This window comes from Bombyx mandarina, chromosome 01 (genome assembly GCF_030267445.1).
Source record: "Bombyx mandarina strain Sakado chromosome 01, ASM3026744v2".
Taxonomy (NCBI): Eukaryota; Metazoa; Arthropoda; class Insecta; order Lepidoptera; family Bombycidae; genus Bombyx; species Bombyx mandarina.
This window is the reverse complement of record NC_143208.1, coordinates 12,474,396-12,496,509: the sequence shown is the minus strand read 5'-3', so window position 1 is coordinate 12,496,509 and position 22,114 is coordinate 12,474,396. Positions and strand designations below refer to the sequence as shown.

The following is a 22,114-nucleotide window of genomic DNA, read 5'->3' as shown; positions in this document are numbered from 1 at the left end:
GTCAGTACTTAGGGGCTGATTTTTTTTTCTGGGTTAAGAGATTAGGCGTGTCCGTTATGCCATGAATTAATCTGGTGGATACCCCCACTCTGAACAAATATTAATGTATTTTATTAAGTATTACTTATACATTTTTGTCCACCTTGAGGTTTCATTGTTCTTGTTACATGCCTGTGCAAAACCGACTTACTTATGGTCAATTGCTTAGGTATTTCAACTGAAGACTTATTCCTAATTTCATAGGCTTCTATTACCCCCTCGACCGGGTATCCGTAAATTGATTACCGAGCGTTAAAAAAAAAAAAGGCTTCTATTACTGTTTTTAATATTAAGGGATCATATCTCTTATAAGGATTTGCACTCTTTGATACGTACACGTGAGGCATATCTAAAAATAGAAAACAACATGTAACTGATAATATAAATATTTGCCAAACAATAAAATAACACTGCATTGATAATTTTGAATAAAAGTTCTAGACAAAAACATCATGAATAAACCAGATTACAGATATATAGATAGATGCACACAGTGTACGACTTAACTTTGTAATAACGTACAAAAAATAACATAATATATTTTTTTATCATTCATTGACTACGATCTCAGAGCGTAACTCTTAAGCAAACAACCGTGAATGAAGTGTACCACAGTAAGTTCGCACGTTACCGAATGACCGTGGGTTGTTGCGAAGCCTCCAGTTTTATTTTCTTTATACCTCGAATAGAACTTAAAATTAATATTTTTATAATAAGGAACTTCGTTCCTATCCGGTGTCCCACGACATCACACCTTTTTTATTTTATTTTATTGCTGGGGCGCTGAAAGAGCGCTTGGGGTTAAGTGGTTACCGGAGCCCAGAGATGTCAACAGCAAAAATGCCGCCACCCACTTAGAGACATTAAAACTCAGTTCTTTAGTACCTACTGGAACGCATTACTGATTCGCGGCAGAAATAAGCGGGATGGTGTTACCTGTCCATGCGGGCTCACGAGACGCCCTAAAAGTAACTAAGGCTCTTCTCCTATTTCGACCAGAACTTGATCGAAATAATTAATTAAAAATAATAACACATGTATATAAATGTGTTATTAAAAGTCAAGTATTGAAAGATCTGTAAATGTTGCCATATGAAACAAATGTTTAAAAGAGATTTAAATTCGAAACGTGTTAAAATTAGGAAGGTAATACCTAACAATCGCAAGCTATATTTCATTTAATAACTAATCTGATTTATGTATTTTTTCTTGGTTTTGAGTTCTACGTGTAGAAAATTGAAGTACTGGTTTATACTAGGTTAGTTATATTACTAACTGCTACCCACGGCTTCGCCTGCGTGGTCAAGTATATGCGTTAATAATTTATAATTTTTTCTAAAGGTTTTTGCGTTATTTTTTTTAAGATAAGGCAATAACAAGGCAGTCTCCAGTGCGAATGAGGAAAAATATTGCCTCGGTAACTCTCGTGGTCTAACACTATTAATGTGAAACAAAAAATTATATTAATCGGTTGCTTCATTTTGATTTGAAAAACGGACAAACAAGAACACAAACACACAAACACATTTCCACATGAATTTTTAATTTTTTTTATTGCTTCGAAGCGTGGACGAGCTCGCGCCCCATCTGGTGTTAATCTGGTGGATATCGGAGCCCATAGACATCTACAGCGTAAATGCGGCCGCCTCAAGACATAAGTTCTAAGTTCTAAGACATGTCATAAGTCTCAGTTTTTACAGTACCATAGCTGCCTCACCCTTCAAACAGACAGAAATAAATATTTAGTATGGATAGGTTATTTATTACAATTGCCCAATCTCGTATTCGATTCCACGAAGTATTTAGTGGAGTCGCGAAAATGTAACAACTCACTCAAGTGGTAGGGGAAAAATCTTTTCTTAGAAATTTACGGATAATTTAAGTACAATAATACGAGGAAAATTTCGGGAATTAACGAAGTGACACAACATTACTATTTAAAAATGTATTTATTGCTTTTCGAAGTATTCTCCGCGAAATTTGACACATTTTTCCATACGATGGAACCAATCATTGAAGCAACCATTCCATTCGGAAGTTGGGGTCTCCAAAATGGCCGTTTTGTAGGCGTCCACAGCTTCTTCAGGCGATGAAAATCTCTGTCCACGCAATTTATTCTTTATTTTAGGGAAAGTATAGAAATCATTAGGGCTTAGGTCGGGGCTGTACGGCGGATGGTCTAATAATTCTATGTTTTCTTGCTCTAAAAACTCTTTTGTTCTGTGCGCGGTGTGAGAACTCGCATTGTCGTGATGGAGGATAATGCGGCGGTTGCAGTTCTCTTTACGGAGTTCAGAAACGACCTGTGGCAAACAAATGCTAGCATACCATTCTGCATTAACCGTTCTTTGTCCCTCAAGAGGAATAGTCGTAACATGACCGGTTTTGGAGACAAAGTGGCCACCATTTTTTTTGCAACACTCCGTGAACGAACAATTTTTGTTGGCTTTAACTCATTTTCGAACACCCAAACTCGTGACTGGTTTTTTGTTTCGGGTTCGTAGGCGTATATCCAGGATTCGTCACCTGATACAATGTTGTATACAGCATTTGAGGATCCTGCGTGGAATCTTTCGAGAGTTCTGACACACCAAGTAACTCGAGCCGCTTTTTGCTCTACACAGAGCGAATGCGGTATCCATCGGGAAAACAAATTTTTTACACCTAATTGTTTATGCAAGATTATTTGTATTTGACTCATGCCAATGTCTAAAGTTGCCTGAATTTCGCGGTATGTCACATGTTGATCTTCCTCAATCAGCTTACGCACAGCATCAACGTTTTCTTGGGTGACTGCAGTTTTAGGACGACCTTGACGGGGATCATCATTGAGCTTGACACGTCCACGTCGAAACTCAGCAAACCAGCGATAAATTGTGGTTTTGGATGGGGCTTCATCACTAAATGCAGAAATCATCCGGTCAACACACTGTTTTTGTGTTAAACCACTTCGAAAGTCATAATAAATCATCGCTCTTGAATTTTCTCGAGTCAATTCCATTTTCTCAACGACTAAACAAGTTTGACGAAACGTCGCGACAAGACCGAGAATCTTTTTTTAAATAAATAAATGGTATTCGATTTTTAAAACCAAGGAGTTTTCAATTAAAAAGATTTTAATATGACAGGAACAGTGGAAATATTCCATTCCCGATACTTTTAGTGCAGCCTAGTATATGAGGGAAGAGAAACGCTGACGGAATGTTTTTAAAAAGTGTGACGTCAGCATTTGTCACGTCACAGTTATTAATTTCTTGACGATGACTCATGTTTGGGCTTCCGAAACAAAACTTCACGAGAACTGCGTATATTTCACGTTTCACGAGAAGCATAACAACATCAGAGAGATCCGTACTGCACTACGGCTCGGGCACGAATGCCCAATCGCTTTTTTTTTTTAATTCCTACCTAAGCTTATAGCCTTGAGAGGCTATATCAGCGGAACCTTAACTAGTAGGTGAGCTCACGGGGCTCAAACCTGACGACGTTGCTAGCACGAACCCTAGCAAGAGCCGTGCTTCGCAGAGTTTACCACCGGATCGGAAACGCGATCCACTGAGAAGATCCGGCGAGAAACTCAGTCTGAGAGTTAATTTACTCGTCGAGCCCTTCGTGGTAAGCGACGGATTCGACGAGAACGATGACCGGTGCTTGAGGTACCTAAAAGCATCGTTAGTGGATCGGGAGGATCCGAAATGACGTGTTTGGGGCGACGTCGACTGCTTTCCATTCTTTCCGCAGGATCGGGAATGTAGTTACCAGCGGTCACGATGAGAGGGTTCTCGTGTCGTGCCGCTTTATCGAAGTGGGGACCAAGCGCTAGACAGCACGGCGTATTTATTTATAGGGCTTGGTACACGTGCGCGTGTTTACACGTTTAACGTATTGAAATTACAATAAAAGGGACTGTTTAACATCAATTTCTCATCCTAATAAACACAGAGTAATTAGTTGATGATCAGATGATCCGATTATCACATTCAATTATTATTATTTTTACAATAATAGGTAAATAGTCATATTTGCGCCGACATATACATAATTACGGAAAAAAAGTTTCTTATCATTATTCATAGAAACTATTGAAGAGTGAAAGTTCTTCAGATGATTTTTGAAGTTCCTGGGAGTCCGCAACATTTTTGTCGTGGCCAACCACCACGGTCGTGGCGCGCATGCCCGGTTCAGTACGCAACCAGCTTTAGAGGGGAGAAGTCGTTGTTTTCGTTGAAAAATTTGAATAAGTGTTCGACGTGTAGTTTACAAACTTTAAACACCTGGTACTAGTTTTTAAAGTTTGTTCGATTTTGTTAGTCAATCTGTGTAATATAAGATTTTTGCACTTTTCAGAGCTGGCGGCAACTAAGTAATGAGGATCGTAGACTGGTTCAATCTGTCTTCTTTTTAGCTTTTATCTATAAATATATGTTTTTGCCTCATACGTTTCTATGCTATTCATTCGATTCTGATGGAACTTCGTACAGTTTCTATTAGAATAGTAATAATAATAATAATAACAATAACAACAACAAGCGGAAATATATACTAAAGGATGGAACGGTCGACATTTTTCGGGCATGCCACCGTCCGGGAGAGTCTATTAGACATATTGTTTCTGGCTGTTCTCGGTTTGCTAACGGCGAGTACTTGCATAGACATAACCAAGTGGCTAGGATTATCCATCAACAACTTGCTCTGAAATATGGTTTTCTTGATTCTGCTGTACCTTATTACCAACACCAACCTCAACCAGTTCTTGATAATGGTCATGTTACGCTCTACTGGGACCGATCTATTATCACGGATCGGTATATTGTTGCCAATAAGCCTGATATTGTGATAATAGATCGATCTGCGCGTCGAGCAGTGTTGGTTGATGTCACCATTCCTCATGACGAGAACCTCGTGAAGGCAGAAAAGGACAAATTAATAAAATATTTAGATCTGGCCCACACTCCCGCCATGTGGCATGTTGATTCAACCATCATTGTTCCAATAGTTGTGTCGGTACACGGTTTGATAGCGAAAAGTTTCGATCAACATCTTAAAAAATCTTTCGTTATCCAGCTGGGTTAAGGGCCTAATATAGAAAGCAGTTATCCTCGATACTGTACGCATTGTGAGGAGGTTTCTCACTCTGGAGTCCTAACCACTGGTGGCTTGTGTCATAGACGCCGTCATCAGCGGCAATCTATTTTTTTTATAGGTATAGTGTTTTTTAAAAATTGTATTTTTAATATCTTTTTATAAAAAATGTTGTGTAATTAATAATATTTTAAATAAATATAAACAAATAACAATAATAATAATAAGAAGCAGAAGAAGAAGAAGAAGAAGTAGAGGAATAATAAATATATCAAAGAATTTATTGTCACGAACGACGATTCGCGTTTAACTCGTCGAAGTCTTTCGTTTTTGAAATTCAGATTTTTGCATCGAAAGTTGTTAAATCGTATTATTTATGATGGAATTGATAATTTTTAATAAAGCGATGACCTCTGGAACTCATCTCTTTCAAATTTGTTGTAAACTGTATTTTTTTCCTTTTCAGTACGAACGTTTCAGTCGATAGAGATACTAGCCAGGCTTCTTTTTTAAAGTTGTTATTAAGTAGTTTGTAGGAAGTAACTTAAAATATCTCAAAAAATTCGGATTTATACACATACTCACGTATATTACAATAAACAGAGATTCGCGCTCTCCGCTGGAACGTGTCGCAAGTTAGGAACGATTTGGTTGTACTCGTACTCGATGGCCGAGTTCAGAAGCAAAAAGTTACATAAAACGTAATCCAGTCCTTCGGTAGTAAGGTTTTATGAGTCCAATTAAAGAGCGTGCGCGGGGCAGGATATTTATGGCATGGCAAGAGGGAAATCGTCGTCAGAGTGGCATGTCGATGGTCGGCATGAGGCTGGCGGGCACCAGCGAGTCGGCTGGTAGCGATCGATAGGGCGGGCGCGGCGCTGCAGTCGACGGAACGCCTGCCGCCTGACGCCCGTCGTCTCGTCGTGGCCTTCCGACATTACGGCGATCGCGCGCGCCGCGATAACACGCGACGATGCGCGGCGACCGCGCCGCTCGTGATACGCGCCACAATAAAGATCACGAAAACTTAAAGTCCTCACTTAAAAAAGGGAACAAACCCAAAAAGCACAGGGTAGTTTTTGACGAGAGCGCAAATGAATTTTTCGAAGCCGATTATATTATTGTTGTGCGAGATGAGTGTGGCTATTCCGATGAGGGCGAGGGCGAAGAGTGCTCTGGATGCGGAGCGTGCGAGCGCTACCAGGAGCCGGAGCCGGGCGCTCTCAGTCCACCTGAAGGGTATAAAGACATGAGCCTGTTCAACCGTGACGGTACGTTGAGAGAGCAAGCATGGTGGGAGGCGGGAGACGTGGTGCTGGTGGGCGAGCGTTCGGGGACAGTGTTCACTCCTCAGCACTTACAGCTCCTTAGACGGCTCCAGCGCGAGAGGATGCTCCGTTCAACCATTTGTGCAGACTGTGACGCGCACGCCGCCCTCCACCAGCCGCTCGGTGAGTCACCTCTGCCTCGTCCTTGCCAAGGACGAACGCAGTCCTGCCGTCCTTGTTCTCATATCTTAAGTTTCATGTTTACCAAGCTGTGCGTTTTCAGTACATTTCTTCGAGGGTCGACGTGCTTCGCTACGGATAAACACGGGAAGCCTTACCGCGGTCTTCCCGCTACACGCTCGATGCGTGCCAATAAACTGTATCTGTTTCAGCTTTATTACAAACACGACTGTGTAAACATGTAATTTTATACAGTTCTTGGCAAGAATGGAGGTTAAATTATATGCTTAAGTGCGACTGTGTCCCTATCAACGTTGTTTGCCTTGCGAAGCTATTTACATTTTCGTTTGTAATTAGTCGCCTTCGTGATAGTATGACGGTTACTGTATGTTAATGTGCGGTTGCGAACAAACTTTTAAAAAACAAAGGAGCGTTCAAATGCGTCTCTTTAAGATTTTATATTTTTTATCGAAGAGCAAGTGACGTAAGCGGCATCATGTTTCAAAACAGCGCGGAATCTATTGTTCTCATCTGAAGTGAGAGCACTTGATAGCTTTGACTTTTTAACGTTCATGGTTGGGCGATCTCATCCAAAGAAAGAATAGGTACATGCCTTTTTGTAGCTATCGAAGGCAGACGACCTTAGCGTTCCTAACAATCGTGGGGGCTTAAGTGGTTGCAAAATTTATCTCGTACGTAAATACAATACATACATATCTCATTTCGGTTAAAGAGCATTTATTCTTTTATTTGGCAATCCAGTTTATGAATACCCCGCCGATGGGGAAAGGACATGTATCCTATTGCCGTAATTAGAAACAAATAATCCATGCAATAATCTATCTACCTATGTAAACGTATTATAGGACGTATAGTTTGTAAAAAATCCTTACTTCGAAAAGTACAATTTATCACTACGTATTTTACAAAATTTCTAAACAGAACTTCCGTCTATAGATGTTGGTTTTCGAATTAAATCGATTTGTTTAATTCCCGACCTAGTTCGTATTGGTGGCAGGCCGTGTTTTAAAGTCGCTTGTAGGTACCACCATCGTTCTGTACACTGTTTGCTAAAACCGCGGAAGGAAAGGTTCGTTCTAAGGGTTGGAAACCCGTTTTATGACCTACCTATAGGTTTTTAAGAAGGACGTTGCTAAAAATTTAGTTGTAGGATAGATTTTGAAGTTTCTCAAAATCACGAAACAGAATCACTTTTTTTCGTTTCTACTTTCCAAAGATCTGAAATGAATTCGGTCAAAAACAATGATATTATTATAAGCGTGATCTTTATTATTTCAAAACGCGTATTCTTTTATACTGTAGGAAGAAGCTACATAAGGAATACCTTTCGAATAATAGATATGTTGTAGAAAAAAGAGGAAAATTTTCACTTCGATTCCTCAATTATTTTTCCAGTAATAAGATTTCAAATGACATTGTTTTTTATTAAACCAGCAAATTAGAGGCTATTCAGTTTTTAAAAAGTAATGTAATTTAAAATACGTTAATGCACGTTTTACTACAATAATAATTACAAGCAATAACATGTTTATAATTTTAAGAATTGTCCATCATCTGTAGCGGACAAAATAATAACAAATTTAATTAATAGCTATACCCAGAAATAAATTTTTCTATTTATTTTCGTTGAGGAATTGTATTTTTTTATAAATAGTTAAAAAAAACTTATTCAATGACTTTTTGAAAAGTCAAGTTTTACTTCTATAACTTTTCAGTACTACGACTTGGATTGTGATTTTTTTTAAAGATTTAAATTTGCTTAATAAATTGCTGTCTAACTAACTAAGGGGTCAGAAATACTTCAAGGATGTTCGTCAACATTAGTGTAGTTCCTTATTTTCGGTAAATTTATTGCAACAGCAACTTTTGTTCTTTGTTTTGTTCTCGATAAACTCTGTGAGGCTTTCTTTGGAATAAATGTATAAATATTAAATAAGTATCGGGATTATTATGATATTTTTACAAGTTCGTTTGAGTCCATAGTTTTATTCTGAAAGTGTTACCAGTTCAGTGACATCGAACGAACACTGCAATAGTCGATTTAGTCAAATTGTCAAAGGCCTTGAATTATCTTCGATATCTCTGTATCTTTTTATAAATGCATACGAAATTTGTTTGTTTTCAGAGATAATTTTTTGTACATGACTTTGATTAATTTTACATTACGGATACCCATGAGCAACGGTGAACCCTTATGGTCAGGTGGCTCGTGTGTCCATTTGCCTTTTAATCTATTCTTGCACATCTATTTATAGGCAAAAGTTTATTTGCGAAATCTAGGAGTAAATAAAGATTAAAGGCATTCGCGTCATCGTTTTTACCATTGCCTAACACAACTGAAGATTCTAGAAAGAGAAAAGAAAAACAAATAGTTTACAGAAAATATTTTGAATTTTGAACGTTGCATGTGAAAATTAAATTTAACAACAGTTTTGGACAATGATCGTGCGGTTCCTTTTCAATGCGGTTAATTCCGAAGTATCATACTAAATCGAAAGGTTTCTTGGTTTGATTCTTATTGCATTACTAACTTATTATAAACTTATTTATCTATACATATAAAAATGAATTGCTGTTCGTTAGTCTCGCTAAAACTCGAGAACGGCTGGACCGATTTGACTAATTTTGGTCTTGAATTATTTGTGGAAGTCCAGAGAAGGTTTAAAAGGTAGATAAATATGAAAATGCTCGGAATTAAATAAAAATAACAATCTTGTTTTTCCTTTGATGTCCCCTCCGTCGGACGGATTCCTTTTGTTTGTTTTAAGTTTATTTTATATAAAATCTTAGGTCTTTTATTTATCGGTTGAGGCACTACGAAGTCGGCCGGGTCGGCTAGTTATTAATAAATACACCACACGCCACACGTTAATTTCTTGTATAATTCTAATTTCTATTTTGAATATGAATCGATTCTCTAGATCAAAGCGAAGCAATTAGTTTTGGGCCGAACACGAATGATCGATACAGGTTCTCAAAACGGAAATCAAATCTGCGAGCATGTCCAATAGTCTTATTACAAAATCCGAAGTCGTCGATTGGGATATTTTCTATCGCTACCACTTCTACAGACGTACAAACAGATTTGTAAATAGAGAATAATTTTAACCGTATTTACTATTGTAAACTTATATAGTTTTTTTTTATTATTGCTAATTGGGTGGACGATCTCACACAGCCCACCTGGTGTTAAGTGGTTACTGGAGCCCATAGACATCTACAACGTAAATGCGCTACCCACCTTGAGATATAAGTTCTAAGGTCTCAAGTATAGTTACAACGGCTGCCACAACCTTCAAACCGAAATGCATTACTGCTTCACGGCAGAAATAGGCAGGATGGTGGTACCTACCCGCGCGGACTTACAATAGATCCTACCACCAGTAAAAAATCAATCCATGCACAATAATTTTGATTTGGTATGATAATTAATGGTATTACAGATTAATATCAGTTATTGATTGCAGCCTTAACCTACTGCTAACATTTTGATGATAATAGTACAGTTTCGTTCATATACACTGCGTTTTAGAGATATTTCTTGCCACGTACCATTCGTCTGTAGAATGTATTCCATTCTACGGCGTTTCACGATCGCTTTGATATGCCCTTCTTCGTTTGCGGAGAGACTTCAGCAATGGTAGCGGCCTGGCTGTGCTCCTGGCACTGCTGATGTCCATGAGCGACATTGATTACCTATAATCAGCTGAGTCATATGCTAATCTGCCTACAGAGGCAATAAGAAAAACTAGTTTTTGTACCGAGCTGTTGAATTCCTAATAGTCTAATTTTTATTTTTATTACTGATAGGCATGCAAGTAGACCACGATTTCGCCTTTCTAGATGGTGGTCTTTAATATTGTAGGTAAGGGCTTCGGCAGCTGCGTAAGTTAGAACTTGAGCTCGTTTACATCTGAGCGATTAAAAATGATTACATTACAATTATTACACTACCAACAGTTCAGTTAGCGATAACTTTGTGTATTCATCTATACTAATATTATAAAGAGGAAAAATTTGTTGATTTGATTGTATTGAATAGGCTCCGAAACTACAGAACCAATTTGAAAAATTCTTTCACTGTTTGGAATCTACACTATTCCCGAGTGACACAGGCCATAATCTTTTTTGAAAATAATGACTTTACTAAAACTCCAATAATGTAAACCAAGGTGTAAAAAAATTATCTAAAATATTCTTTACATCGCTTGCCTGCGAAAACTATTCATGTGTAGAATAAATTAATGTACTACGACTTTGTAGAACACATTATTATTTACAAAAAGTGTCGCAACAGCATATGTCTCACTATTATAGTTACGCCGCAATAAGTGTCATTTTATTTAAAAAAATTAAAAAACGTCAAATATCGTTGAAATTTTTGTTAAAGACCCGAGCGGAGCCGGAGCGGGCCGCTAGTTTAAAATAATCTGAAATAAAGTTGTCCAACCAAGTGTATTGTTTTGGTAAATTTATTTTTTATGACCTCTTGTACCATACAATTGAACTTGAGAAGTGTATTTACTGAAAATGCAGATTTACAGAAGACATGGCTCACACACACTGAAATGTGAGCGAACGGTCCCAAAAGCCGAACCATTGATAGTGCAACTTAGGCAAAACGGTATTTCAGGAAAAACAAATCGAAATCGTATCTGCACCATACGTACCATACGTCGAAATTATAGTTAAATCTTAAACACTTTATATGTTTTTGTATGTTTCCACATCAGTTGGATCAATTTAGAAGCGGGCCCTATTTAGTGGTCTACGTTAGTTGATATAAGCTTCGGCTAATATTTAAGCGTTTTGGAACACGCTTTCTGTTCTGCAATGGCGGACGTACGCCATTTTTCTATCGCTATTTAGTCCCTTATTATTTGAGAAAGTGTCACAAGATGCTTATAACAGAATGCAAAACTAATAAACGTATCCAGGTACTTGTGCAAACGGATAAATTTATAATTACTGCTTTGTAGAGCCCATAAGTTTAGTCAAAGCGTTTTATGATCCTATCTAAACAGGCTCACAATCGTTAGACGTTTAGACAGGCGAGTGGGCGGTATCAGACCCTTTGTTATGTACGGAGTCTGCTTCAGATGTTTTTGTATTTAAGGTCTTCTCATTCAGAGTTAATTTACGTAACGGATGTTAAAAGATACCTATTTAAGAATGTTTATACCATCCCCCTTAGAGCAGGTATGATTCGAAAAAAGAACTATTAAAAAAATAATTTAAAGTAAAGTATCAAATATATTAAATGCTTCCCTGAAATTATCGAGGTCGTTTCGCGAGTTTCATTTCAATAAAATATGTTTAGGATATTAAAGCTAAAGAGCTTACGCCGCCCTGTTGAGATCGATTATAAATTTCCACGAACTGAAGACCAACCAAAGCGCTGACATCTCGATCGGAAGCATTATTACTTATCGAAAAGCTCTAATCGAACTTAGACATCAGGAATATTACGCTAACTTTATTTCTATAAAAATACAATGGGTCGATTATGAAATAATAACTACAATAGAATTTCTAAGAAATCAATTAAAGTTATATTTTATGTCATGTACAGGGCTTAATTGGATTTAGAACTAAGTCTATTGTAGAAGCCAAGTCGAACTTGGAAATATTGTAGGCACTGTAGGTCAATTAAACCTCTAAACGTTCTGATTTTCTGAATAGCGAACTCAAAGTTTACAGATTATGGAAAATTATTTTTTATGCTTGAATTTGTTTTAAGCTCTTTTTTTATAATTCCGAAACTTGTGAAGAATGAAATAGCGGCGTCGTCTTCTTTATCGATAAAATTGTTTTTGATAATATTATATATAGCAAATCAGAGCATTGATACCGACTACCGTATATTTGGCGAACACAAAATGCGTGTTTTTCTATTCCGAGTTACCGAGTTATGTTGTTTGCAATATACACCATTGCAAACAACATAACTCGGTGACAAGTGAAATTAGATATAATATCACAGTACTAAGACAAAAAAATAATTTTACGCCCGTAAGAGTATGTAACACGATTTGTCATCAAATAGCACAAACGAATATCAAAAGAACTAGTAATGTCGAGAACGCTCGAAAAGTGTAACGCCATCTATTATCAAATAGCGGAAACACATATCGAAACGATTAGTCCTACCGCGAATATTCTCGACAATGATGTAGATTTGTCGTGGCGACTATAAAAGCGTTGTAGAGATGACACGAAGGCAGCTAGTAATCGGTTTTACTCGAAGCGAAACAGCGACCGGATCACCTGAAGCAAAGCGGAAGAAGTGAAGGGCGAATTGTAAAGTGTTTTAAGTGTCAGAGTTTTAATTTGCGCTTTAGTGAAAGTCTAATTTATCCCGAGCCCCAGCGCTTAGCAATAATTTAAAAACCTATTTTACGTCAGAACCGGTTCGAGGTTTCATTTTCGAAAAAAAAGAAGTTCGGAAGCCTTTTTCAGCGTTTAGGTACATATTACAGTACTATCATATACACCGCAACACGTGAAAGCATTCTCACATTATTTTTACACCTCAGAGCGTTACCTTTCTCAGACTATCCCGTAATTGTCTCGTAAATAAGCATTTTAAAAAAAAAACGAAGAAAAAAAATTCGTTGACTCCGCACATTTCGTTGTTTTACTCTAGGTGCAAAGATGCAAAAGCCTCTAAAAGTGCTAAAAGGATTGTTTGATAAAGACAAACGTATTTTTTTTTGGTTCGACGCCTCTATGAATGCCGAGACCTATCTCGAGATATGAGGCCTGTGTGCTTAGTGCGAGTTTTTTAACGTTCTCGATAGCGTAAAAGTTAGCTCATATTTGTATGGAATGGGTTCGTTTGTGTACGTTTGCCGTTAGGGGTGCTGTTCCAACTGCATACTAAATTGGCTTAACTTTTACGCTATCGAGAACGTTAAGAAACTCGCACTAAGCACACAGAATCTGCGCGAGCTCACAAGACGCCCTGTCATCCACCAGATTGTGTCGAGTTGTAAAATCGAAGTCTCAGTTAAATAGGACTACTCAAACCTAACCATAGATATTACTTCATGATTTAAAAATAGGTACTCTTGAGAGTTAAGGGAGAAAAAGTAAATCCGTGCTCCAAATTTCTATTTCCAACAATGTGCACATTTTTAATTCACGACGAGAGGATAATGTGATGAAATACCTTATCTCGTAATGTGGGGATGATTGATCGCCTAATCGCTTTGTTAAAGATGACGCATCTTTTCTGGAAACTTATAATGATCGGGGAAGATTCATATAAATCGGAATTATTCAAAATAATTTCAGTTTTAATTCATTCAAAATAAATCGACGTGTTTTGTATTATTATTCTCAGTATGTATATATAAATATACACATATATACAGCAATTCCCAAAAGCTGTTCTACAAATTAGTTATAAAACACAAGTTCCGATGAGTTTATCGTAATCTGGCGACAACAAAACGCAAGCGGTTAGATTTAAACCCATTTAGTGAAAGTTGGAAATGAGACGAGTGCATAGTAAAAATACGATGGAAAATGACAGGAGAATTGATAAAAATAGATATATGAATTGAAATGTATAATACGTAAAGACCGTATCTTTGTGCTGAAAATAAATGTTATGCTTTCTAAACATATTTATTGAAGAACAGTTTAAAGATACTATTTTAGTGTTAGGTACTAGCATTATTTCGGGACTAGCATCTTATAGTTTTTGATTCGAGCTACAAAGATGATTTCAGATTGTAATTGGTACTGAACTGTAGAATGTCTATGCGTTCATTCATAGTCCGTACATGCTTCAATTGATCTAAAATTAGAGACTAGAGGTCCCCCCACACAAAAAGTGTGAATTTGTTTTGATGTGAAAATCTGTCAGCTTTACATTCATTTGAGTCGTGGATAATAACTTTTTGTTTGTACAGCCGCCATTTTGCTGATGTAACACCGCTTGCCACTTTACAAGCTAAACATATTATTTTTCTGTCGCAAAACTGTTGTGATTTTTTTCTTTTTCATTAAAATTTATTTTCGCTACTTTGGCGGATAATATACGAAGCCACTTTATTTACGTTCCTGATTTAGTTAACTCGTTAACTGCGTTATGCGACTTTAAAAGCAACACGACACTGTTCCCTGATGCTGCAGTCAAAACTTTTCAACTCCACATTTCTAAAGGTATGGGTATATTCGAAAACCGTATTTTTTGAGGCCTATCAGGTCTCATACCGTAAACAAGTCCGATCCTGCCTCGGAAAGACCTCACTCGCATTGGCTAAAAATCCCTCAAATAGTCCCGCAGTCAACGTTTTAAGAAAGCACCCGAGAACTGCATGATGTATATGTGTGCACAGCGTGGGCATTGACCTTTAAAATCACTAACGTATATTATAGGCAGATGAGCTCATCCACCAGAGCACGACGGGCGCTGTCCATCTCGAGATACGAGGTTGAAGTATCAATCATATGTATATTATTATGTATGTGATATAATAGCTACTGTTCGTGTCTTTAAGACGACAGTACTCCCCGCGGATTGACAAAACCGACTATCGGAAGCCAATACAAAAAAATACAATACTTGCAGATTTTTTATAGTTGTTTATCGTATGAAATTCCCCTTAACACGTTGACTGCCATGTAGGTCACCAGTGACCTATGTGTCGCACTGAAGTAATTATGTCGATTTCTCTCTTCTATCTTCTTACTAAGGTGCCAGAATTTCTAGTAGATTCTGGGAAAGGTGAATCTGAACATACTAAAAATAATTATATTTCTAAGTGCCCTAAAAGACTATTCTAACACACATTAACATACAAAATAAGTTAGGTAATCCAGGCGCTTAGTAACAGAAATCGACACAATTACTTCAATGCGCCGCGTAGGGCACCAGTGACCTATGTGGCAGTCATTGTGTAAAGATTTGAGCCTCTGGCACAAACACAACAATGGAATATTGTAGGCATGTTTTAGCTATTGCATGTACGTGATCGCCCGCTTAATCCAAACCCAATCGGTCGCTGATGTTTTCAGGTTCATGATGATACAGGGAAACGAAATTAAATAGGTCATACGAGCCATATCTGTCCAAACTTTGCTCGTTAATCTCGGAAGCAGTTTCAGTCAGCTGTACAGCTTAGATATTCTGCTTGCTTCCATTTGCAGATAAACATGAATCGCATCCCTGTAACAACATTATAAGTGTTATTCATTCTTGTTCCAGAAAATCTTCTAATCCTAAAGTCATTTTCGTATATTGCCGCCGTTTATATTGAAAAGTATTGAAGCCAATTGTGTTATCGCACGATACCTATATTCGAGTAAATCTCTTTGTTGAGAAAAACTTGTTTGAAGGATTGAAAAGCCGCTATTCAATTCGATTGTGATCGGCCTTGGATTTGCCTTAAATTAGTTGATGGCGTTCGCGCTGTGATATCTTTGGATTCCGGTAACCATATAACAGGAGGTGGACCCTGGATTCGTTTACCCATCTAAGCTAATAAATAAAGCTCTACCCAATAAAAAAAGAAAAGATCAGACGTAATATTAATGTGAAGTGATGAAGTTAATTTAAACCACTGGGCGAACGCTAATTTAGAGAGAAAACAAAGCGCTAAGTTCATCCTCTGAAAAAAAATACTATATAAATATTTGACGACCTAAAAAAATAGGAGACGCAATTTGAAATAGGATCGAAATAATCGAAGAAAATTTAATTTAAGGAGTTGGTAGTCGCTTATACGGAAATAATGAAGTAAAACCGATGCTATTATTAAAATTTCAATACAGATTGTAGTAAATATTTATATCATTGTGTTTTAGAGCTAAGATGTGTAAGTTGCACAAATTTCGGCACTTGCGGTGTGGTCACGACCTGAAGGTCCCGTGGTTTGCGACCTGTGGTTCTTTGTCCCGCTTCAGCTGGTTCGCTGAACCGCAACTAAGGTGACCGAAGCGGGTATCTTGCGTGGAGGGTAACGTCCCCGAAACTCAGTCTAAATTTATTTTTTACGCAGAGCAATCTGAAGCGGTGTGTGCTGACCTACTTCATTGGATTATAATGTTCTCACTGATCGATAGAATGATTGATACAATGAGTGATTTCTTATCGTTCTGAACTACCAAGGAGAAGTCAGTTGTAGCTGGCCAGTTACATAAGTACCCATAATATGTTGACCTTTATATTTAAGCTGATTTTAGCTAGGACTTATCTAGGATTTTTACTGCACGACTTTAGTGCTTCATCTTCGAAATGTCCTTGAGTATACCTAATACATCTAACCTAACAAGGTACGTGTTTACTAAAAGTCCTACTGTTTGAAATTCAACATAATATTGGATTTTCGACATCGGTGCGACGGAGCAATCCTAGATTGTCATAAAGACATTCAGCCATCCTTGAATGCAAATATTTGAGTTAGTCTGGTACGAAATTGCACAACGCGTTTCTTGATTCATTGCACATCGAAGACGACAAGCTCTGAATAAACAGTACTTAAGCACTTTTAATCTCCGCAGAATTAGCTCATGGTATGGGAAGAAATGGCAGAAGCGCTCACGTCAGAATAAAGTTCTGGGAGCCCAATGTGTCCTATGATGCGATTTAAACTACGAACAACTACTCTAGGATATGAAGTTATTTTAAAAATAATTGTAGTCGAATTGTAATAATAATTGTTTCAAGGTTCTTTAAAAGAATATTTAAACTGAATTTTAAAGCGACTCAAAATAATAAAGTATTGTAACCAATATTCCTACTATATATACTTATCAACACTTCATTGTTATTAATAAAATCAAAAGATTTATAATAGTTAATACAATAATAAACAATAAATATAGTAGTAATAATAAAGAAAGTACCGTAGATACGTGCTTTGAAATACAAAAACAGTTTATTTGAATTTAACAGCAATTTTCAAAACTGCAAAGAAAAAATATTTCTGTTGGATTTGTTTTTAACTGCAAAACGGCTGCTTGTGTCCGCGCCGCGACACATTGTTCACAAAAGACAAAAGGTTTTTGCGTAAACTTTCGACTGAAATAATTGAACGTGTGATATTCGTTTTTTTTTTTTGTAAATAATTTTCTTTTTTATGTTACGTGGATACTGGAAACGCGTTAAAGATTCTGGAAATAATATACATTTTTCAAGTATTGACAATGAGATTTTTTTTTTGTTGAATATTGGATAATTTTCATTATATTTATAATAGTCTTTTACAAGGTTATTTTACGTAGATGTACATTGGAACCTGCGTACCGACATTCTAAGTTACGGATTTAAAAGATCAATTTTCTTTAGCAACATTGATAGTACTACTAGTATATAAATCTAGAGTGGTTTTAACGGATGTTCCGTTGTAACTACTGAACCATGCATCCGATTGACTTGAAACTTGGTATCCACTAGTACTATCTATAATAGGAAGCATGACGAATTTCCCTGTGTTTTCACTGTGACAACTAGCGTAAAGTAAGACCTTGAGTTTCGTTCGAGCTCTCAAAGTCTGTTAGGAACCATTTGAATCGTAGAAGTTTCGTTCTGATTTAGTTTAGTTTGACTCCGGAACTCAATTCAAATATTTATAATTAGGTGGAGGAACTATTGACGGAAAGTCCTTTCTATGTAACATCGCAAACTCAGAGGTCGTCGTTCAACAATCCTTTGATGCGCTTGTTAATTGAGAAATTACCGCGAACGAACCTGCGATCTAGACTCGAATATGGAATTCAGTATAATTTTCTCTCGGTGCTTTGATCGAGTTCGGAATCAAAGACAAGGAATTGAATTTGACGCTCCGCTAGCTAGTTATAGCGTAGTGTGCAAAATCAAACAGTTTGCGGAAATGTATCATCACTGCATAGTATAAAACAAAGTCGCTTTCTCTGTCCCTATATCTGTCTGTCCCTATGTATGCTTAAATCTTTAAAACTACGCAACGGATTTTGATGCGGTTTTTTTTAGTAGATAGAGTGATTGAGGAGGAAGGTTTATATGTATAATAACATCCATTAAATAGTGGAGAAATCAATAATAAATTACAGTTTCCGACGCGAAGCGAGGGCGGGTCGCTAGTTGAGAATAAATTACGAACTAGCGTCAACTGAAAGTAATATTTATTTGTCGAATAGTCAAATAGTCATTAATCACACGATACTCTGAAACTACACGTTCGATAGACTTTAATTTTTTGCTGTGATACTTCTTTTTGTATGTGGGCACTCACTAAGAAAGCGATTCAGCCAAATCCTATCCAGAATGAATTTTTCATCATGCGCAACAGCAATGCGTACGCCTGTCAAATGATGACATTTTAACCGTTGCTATAAGATATATTTCCCTTCATGCGGCCAATGATCATGACATATAATTCGACATGATGTAAAATCATGTCGAATTATATGTAAAATCATGTCGAATTATAATGGTCACGACCCTCAGCAGTGAGGAAACGACGCGAGGAGGAGATAAGATATATAATTGTTACAACAAAAAACAACTGTTTATTCCGGGAAAATGGAACGTGTTTCATTCTTTCGGAATAATAAATGTAATTAGCGTGAAACCGCGCGAAACGGCCAGTCTACGTATACATAAATACTTATACATAGTTTTAGTAAGATATATTATATATTTCTTTCGTCCGCAATGTACATCAAAGCAGTTGGTAGGCATTCCCTCGAGACTATTGATTTAACACGGCAACTGATTTCAAGTTGCATTACATTACGTGTAATTAAAAAAACATTGGCAAAACATTTTTTTGTATTGTGATTTTCTTATCACTAGGCTTCATTTCAGTAACCAGTACATAACGATTTACGTAGATTACATGATCGCTATGGTCTACAATAATAAAGATATCGATATAAATTATAATATCGAGGTTGAAAGGCGATAATTTGATTTAAGATACATACTTGCAACTTAACAGGACATCCATTTAAAGTTTAAAATTTGGAAAAAAAATAACATAACAATAAACGCTTCCTCAGGTGTTTGAATGGAGTAATAAACTTAATTGAAGTTTAATTTAAAAACATCGAACTGTTGATTGAACTAAAATCAAATAAAACGCATCTTTAACCCTCCCGAAATGTCAAAATGATTTTCAACACAAACCGTGAACAGTGTTATTGTATTATACATATTTTATTTTGTTTATTTCAGTATTCCCTTTTGAATTTACCTCACTCGATCTTACGAGGTGTCCGAGATTTGCACACTGATCGATTTCGATTCACTGTGCACAGATAACCGAGTAACAAAGCTCTTTGAACTTCGTCTTCGGGAATATAGAGTTGATGGATAGCTCCAGTTTAATATTGTTTGTAACAAGGAAGTGGCATAGCAATTCCAATTCAACTTCCAATACTTATATAATGTAATAAACTCTGTCTGTAGCATTATAAGTAAAGGTAAGTATTATAACAAATGCAATGCTTGTTAGATTAGATCTAGCCCCGTTTGAATGAATGATATGATCCGTGGTAAAAATCAGAGATCTGACAGAAAATTTCTTTAAGAATCGAAGTATTCCATGTAAGGTTTTTTTTTAAACCGCGTTGTCTACGTTGACGATACTATCTTTTTATAGTATAGACTTTTTTATTATAATCAGCAGAAATTATAATTTGCGTAATTACTGGTGGTAGGACCTCTTGTGAGTCCGCACTGGTATGTACCAGCACCCTGCCTATTTCTGCCGTGAAACAGTAATGCGTTTGGGTTTGAAGGGTGGGGCAGCCGTTGTAACTATACTTGAGACATTAGAACTTATATCTCAAGGTGGGAGGCAAATTTACGTTGTAGATGTCAATGGGCTCCAGTAACCTCTTAACACCAGGTGTGCTGTGAGCTCGTCCACCCATCTAAGCAGTACTTTATTGTTAACGAAGTCGAAATTTACAAACTCATAAAATTCTCAAAAAAAATATTGAAAATTACAAATACTTGAGTGGTGCCCGTGAAATTTATTGACTGACGTTTACGCCAGTCTAGACAGGCATTTGTGTGTTCGGCGCCACTCGTCCCAGGGTAAAATATTAAAAGGCACGGTGTATTCATACAAATATTAGGCGATGGGACTATGCATATGTTCAAATCCCTTAGGCAGGTACATTTTTTTGGAGAACTAAGTACTTAACAAACTTCTTCTACGATTAAGGAATGATATCGTGTAATAAAAATCAAGTCGATGATATTATTGTCATCTTCCTTTTAATTTCGCATTGCCCGCATCTGCAGCAGTTTATGTTCATACTACTATCTGCGTTCAGCCACAGTGCGTTTTCAGAGATTTATTGGTCATGTAATGCCCGGCTTTTCCTTTTTCAAAAAATGTTTAAAAAGAATATTCGGCGGTATGCACCAGCTTGGCTATGTCGCTGACATTATTGTCGTCTATGAGCGACCGTAATCAGCTACCATTTGACAGGCGCCTATGCGTGTTTATTTTTGAAGTCGTCGTGGCCTAAAGGATAAGACGTCTGGTGCATTCGCATCGAGCGATGTAACGGTGTTCGAATTCCGCAGGCGGGTACCAATTTTTTTAATGAAATACGTACTTAACAAATTTTCACGGTTGACTTCCACGGTGAAGGAACAACATCGTGTAATATAAATCAAAAAATCAAAGATTGTTTAACGAGCTCACAGTCCACCTGGTGTTAAGTGGTTACTGAAGCCCATAGACATCTGCAACGTAAATGCGCCGCCCACCTTGAGATATAAGTTCTAAGGTCTCACTATAGTTACAACGGCTACCCTACCCTTCAAACCGTGGTGGTACCTACCTGTGCGGACTCACAAGAGGTCCTACCATCAGGCTCTGCCCCTGGCATTGCAGATGTCCATTAGCGACGCTAACCACTCACCATCAAGTGGGCCGTATGCTCGTCTGCCTACACGGGCAATAAAAAAAGAGCTGGTTCTGAATATATATTTTTTTCAAACAAAAATTTCTCGTCATTTTCTCGGTATAAAAGTTCATTGACATAAAAAGCTACAACATTAGTAGTTCCGACTTTATTGCCGAAATTTACGTTGATTATTACAACATTAGACGTTTAACACCAGAGGATGAGACGAACGATCGTTTAAGGAAACACAATGCTGCATAGTGTCAGCTACATACAATATTATGTACGTGTTCCATCTGAGCTAGGAATCCCCGCTGACACAGCCAAGTCGTGCATTTAATTAACTCTATCGCATTTATAGCGGTATGAGTTTCGAAGTGCATGATCCACTTCTATCAAGGGATTTCTTCAAATAGTCTATACTAATATTATAAAGAGGAAAGATTTGTTTGTTTGTTTGTTTCGAATAGGCTCCGAAACTACTGGACCGATTTGAAAAATTCTTTTTCCATTACAAGCCGACATTGTCCCTGATGAACATAGGCTACTTTTAAAAAAAAAAAAATTATTTTATTTTTTTGGTTTCATGTGTGTTTTAATGTTTCCGAAGCGAAGCGAGGGCGGGTCGCTAGTGTTAAAATAAAAGTATTGGAAAGTTAAAAGTG

The 22,114-nt window shown here is 37.1% G+C and overlaps 1 protein-coding gene across 9 annotated transcripts in view; it reads left to right on the top strand.

Annotated features, from left to right (window-relative positions):
* The first annotated feature begins 5,721 nt into the window (after window positions 1-5,721).
* Window positions 5,722-22,114, top strand: part of LOC114246912 (uncharacterized) — a 182,448-nt gene continuing 166,055 nt past the window's right edge. For 7 of the 9 annotated variants that reach the window (XM_089730108.1, XM_089730074.1, XM_089730041.1 and 4 more), the window contains exon 1: window positions 5,722-6,572. In XM_089730108.1, the coding sequence (XP_089586234.1) occupies window positions 6,095-6,572 (478 nt within the window). In that variant the 5' untranslated portion in view covers window positions 5,722-6,094. The remainder of the gene's footprint in view (window positions 6,573-22,114) is intronic. The other 2 variants (XM_089730179.1, XM_089730140.1) reach the window with 1 other exon arrangement.